General features: G+C 47.8%; 1 protein-coding gene across 1 annotated transcript; it reads right to left on the bottom strand.

Annotated features, from left to right (window-relative positions):
* Positions 1-464: 464 nt before the first annotated feature.
* On the bottom strand, positions 465-1885 carry A1O5_13190 (CAMK/CAMK1 protein kinase; the record flags this gene model as incomplete). The annotated part of the gene is made up of 5 exons (XM_007753757.1): positions 465-1131; positions 1192-1522; positions 1570-1660; positions 1717-1754; positions 1805-1885. Coding segments are annotated over 5 exons (1208 nt in total), but the record flags the coding sequence as incomplete, so codon positions are not given.
* Positions 1886-3341: the final 1456 nt, after the last annotated feature.

The following is a 3341-nucleotide window of genomic DNA, read 5'->3' as shown; positions in this document are numbered from 1 at the left end:
GGGTGGTGCGTTACTAGGGTGGTGCGTTACTAGGGTGGTGCGTTACTAGGGTGGTGCGTTACTAGGGTGGTGCGTTACTAGGGTGGTGCGTTACTTGATGAGCAGACTTACCCCGAAGAAGCGAGGTTAAGAGCTGCTTTAGGTACTCTTTGCTCCACTGGCCTTTCCACGTCTTGATAGGAAATCGTGTCATAATTTCAATTTCAGTCATGTATAACATCTAAATCACACTGCCTCGAAGTAAGACGGAATCCCGATGCCTTGGACCTACAGACAGGTTGTTTCATTCCACCTAATCCTGTAGTCTATCCAGGAAGGGAGTCTGAGCGTTTATCTGAGCGTTAGCCTTTCTTAACATCATAATAATCTTCGAACCATTCGATATCATTTCGTCTTGGGGCCTTAAATCTTCACAGGTTCCCCTTCCCTTGGTGTCATACTACAGTGCAGAACCCGACGAGACCCTAAACCCCACGAGCTGATCGCTGATTCCCCCACAGGCCCGTCATCGTGTCATTGATCTTTTTCTGTTGCCGCCGGATTTGATCCTCAGTCTGGCCCCTTGCATTTCCCCTGGAGTCAATCTCCATTGCATCCGAGTCACCTTGTGTCACATTAGCACCCCTTGCTTCCTCCCCTTGGATTGGCTGGCCCTGGTCATTGAGTACTTTGCTTCCATTGACCATCTCGGGCTTGGGTTTCGGATCCACACTCATGGCGCCGTCCATATGGCCCGCCATGAGTCCACCTCCCTCTCTGAGTTTATTGATCGCACGAACCGTGTCGATGGCCTTGTGCAGTGTTCTTCTCGCATTGAAATTCTTCTTTACTGTTGGCAGGAGATCTTGTCCGTCCCCAGGACCCTTAACAGGAGATGTGGGGTCGGTGTCGGGCTTGATCCAGGGGTGCTGCAGAGCTTGGTGTGCGGTCATGCGGGTATGAGGGTCGATCGTGAGGCAGCGCTTGATAAAGTCCCTCGCGGTATCGGAGACGTTGCGCCAATACTCGACGGGGGTAAAAGAGTAGTCGGCGGCCAGGATGGCTTGCATTTCTTCGAGATTGGAATCGCGGTCGAACGGAGTGTAGCCGCAAAGGAGGAAGTAGGTGATAACGCCGATGGCCCAGATGTCGCTAAGAAATCTGCATCAGTCTTGAAGAGTCGCCGAGTTGATCAGGAGGGATTGTGCTCACACAGGCTTGCCATGACCTGTCTTTTTGAATATCTCGGGTGCCATATACCCTGGTGTGCCGCACGTCGTGGTCAAGACATGGAATTGCTCCTCGTCCATGATTCTCGATAAACCAAAATCTGCAATCAAGAGATCCGCATTATCTTCTGGTGTTCTGAACAATAGATTCTCTGGTTTCAAGTCTCTGTGCACGATGCCGTGGTCATGGAGATATGCGACTGCGGACAGAGTCGCTCGTATCAAGTCGGCGGCATCGGATTCGTAGTAAGAGCCTTTGCGGCAGATGCGGTCGAAAAGCTCTCCACCTAGAGCGAGGTCTGTCACAAGGTATACTGCGGCAATGTCAGATATATCCAGACGCGAGGAGTATCAGTCGCACAGTTGTTCATGGTTTCAAAGTAGTCAACAAGGGTGAGGATATTGCGATGTCCTACCGAGACACGCTTGAGGACTGCGATCTCATTGCGAACCTGTCAAGCGATCCGTCAGCGGATAGCTTCACACTGGTGATCAAGGCACAGCTGACCATATGCTCCCGGCCGGCCATGAGCCGTTTGTTGATGACTGCGAAAAGGTCAGCTATGGAGTCGGCTCGAGACGGTCTCTGTGCGCACCTTTTGCGGCATAGTATCTTCCTGTATCTATATGGACACATTCCTTAACCACCGAATATGAACCTGCGCCCAGCGTTTTTCCTGGACGAACATGAGCAAGATGTACCACACAAAGTCCGGCGATCCAAGCGTACCAGTCTTATACCGGCAAGGCTGAATCTGAGGTTTTGGTTGCCCTTGCGCCGCCATATCCACTGTCTTTCTTCAGTTTTCCCTCGGCTGAATCGTGGTATAGGAAAGTGAATGGAGCAGGCAAGGTAAGCAGGTTGTTGGCTGATGGCTGAGGAAGGCGGGGACCGAAGAGATCAAAGAGGGGATGTGCCACTAAGAAGACAAGAAGATGGTCTGAAGGCCCTGCAAGTCTGAGAATGGGAAGTTCATAAGAGAACAACTATCGTGGGGAGGTGCGAGAGAAGATGTCTAGGTCTATATTCAGCTGAATCGAGACTCAGGTACGAGCCAAGAGGAGGTGCTTCGACATCGAGCTCACCCCTCTTTGGGACGAGGGTGATGCCGCCCTATGCTCACCTACAGTACCTCGCGTGAGCCATCGAGCCAGATAACAAAATAAGTGGCACAGCTAATTACGTCACCTAGCTAGCCCCTTTCCACCACCATCACTATCTTTCCTTCTACCAACTCGTTTCGATCTGTCTACCACTATTTTGCTTATTATAAAGAAGATGGTCGTCGTACGTCTAATTACGCCTACTAAAGAAGAGAGAGAGCCACCAGAATAAGCCCATGAGCCTACGCCGATTAAAGAAAAGATACGAACATTAATAGATTTTAGCCAGTGAAAAGATCTCGATATTAGTTAATACGATATCTTTTAATCCTGCGGAGTTACACTACGAATGGGCTATCGCCATATTAAGCCTTCTTAAGAGCCTCGAAGACATTATAACTCGCTATATTCCGACGAGAAACGCGGCCGAAAGTCATTAATTACTAATAAAAACTTCGAGAATCTTAAAGACTTTATTCTTATTACGGATTCGGCTAAATATCGAAAGAACGGACGTCTAATATAATTAGACCACTAGCTAAGAGATGCGACTCGAGGAGTGCATCCTCATAACTAGCACACTCCCCGTATAGGAGGCGCACTCTTTCCTCTCTTACGCTTTAAGTCGTGTATAGTATCGATTATATACTATAGAGATATCTTATATATACGCTTATCGTTAGATTCTATCTACTTACTAAGGAATCTCTAATATTTTTAAAGCGTTAACTCTAAGTCGATCGAAATAAGCGATAAGCGTAAGATATATAGAATATCTATCGACGAGAGAATAATTACTCACTCTCAGTCGAAAAATATATTTATATGTTAGAGATCCTACTGGGGCCTAACTGGGTTAGGGTTCCTAGTAACAATCTGAATAGTATGAACTGGTTGGGAAGAACACAAGGTATGAGAAGTCACTTGTCACTAAGAACTATCAGTCCAATAGTTAACATGAGTTGGCTACGAAGAGAGTGTAAGCTATCTGGGGGTAATGAGGGTGTATATATAATGCCCATGCTCTGC

This window comes from Cladophialophora psammophila (genome assembly GCF_000585535.1).
Source record: "Cladophialophora psammophila CBS 110553 chromosome Unknown aczJe-supercont1.44, whole genome shotgun sequence".
Taxonomy (NCBI): Eukaryota; Fungi; Ascomycota; class Eurotiomycetes; order Chaetothyriales; family Herpotrichiellaceae; genus Cladophialophora; species Cladophialophora psammophila.
Note: the sequence above shows the minus strand (reverse complement) of the source record. Positions and strands in the feature narration are given on the sequence as shown.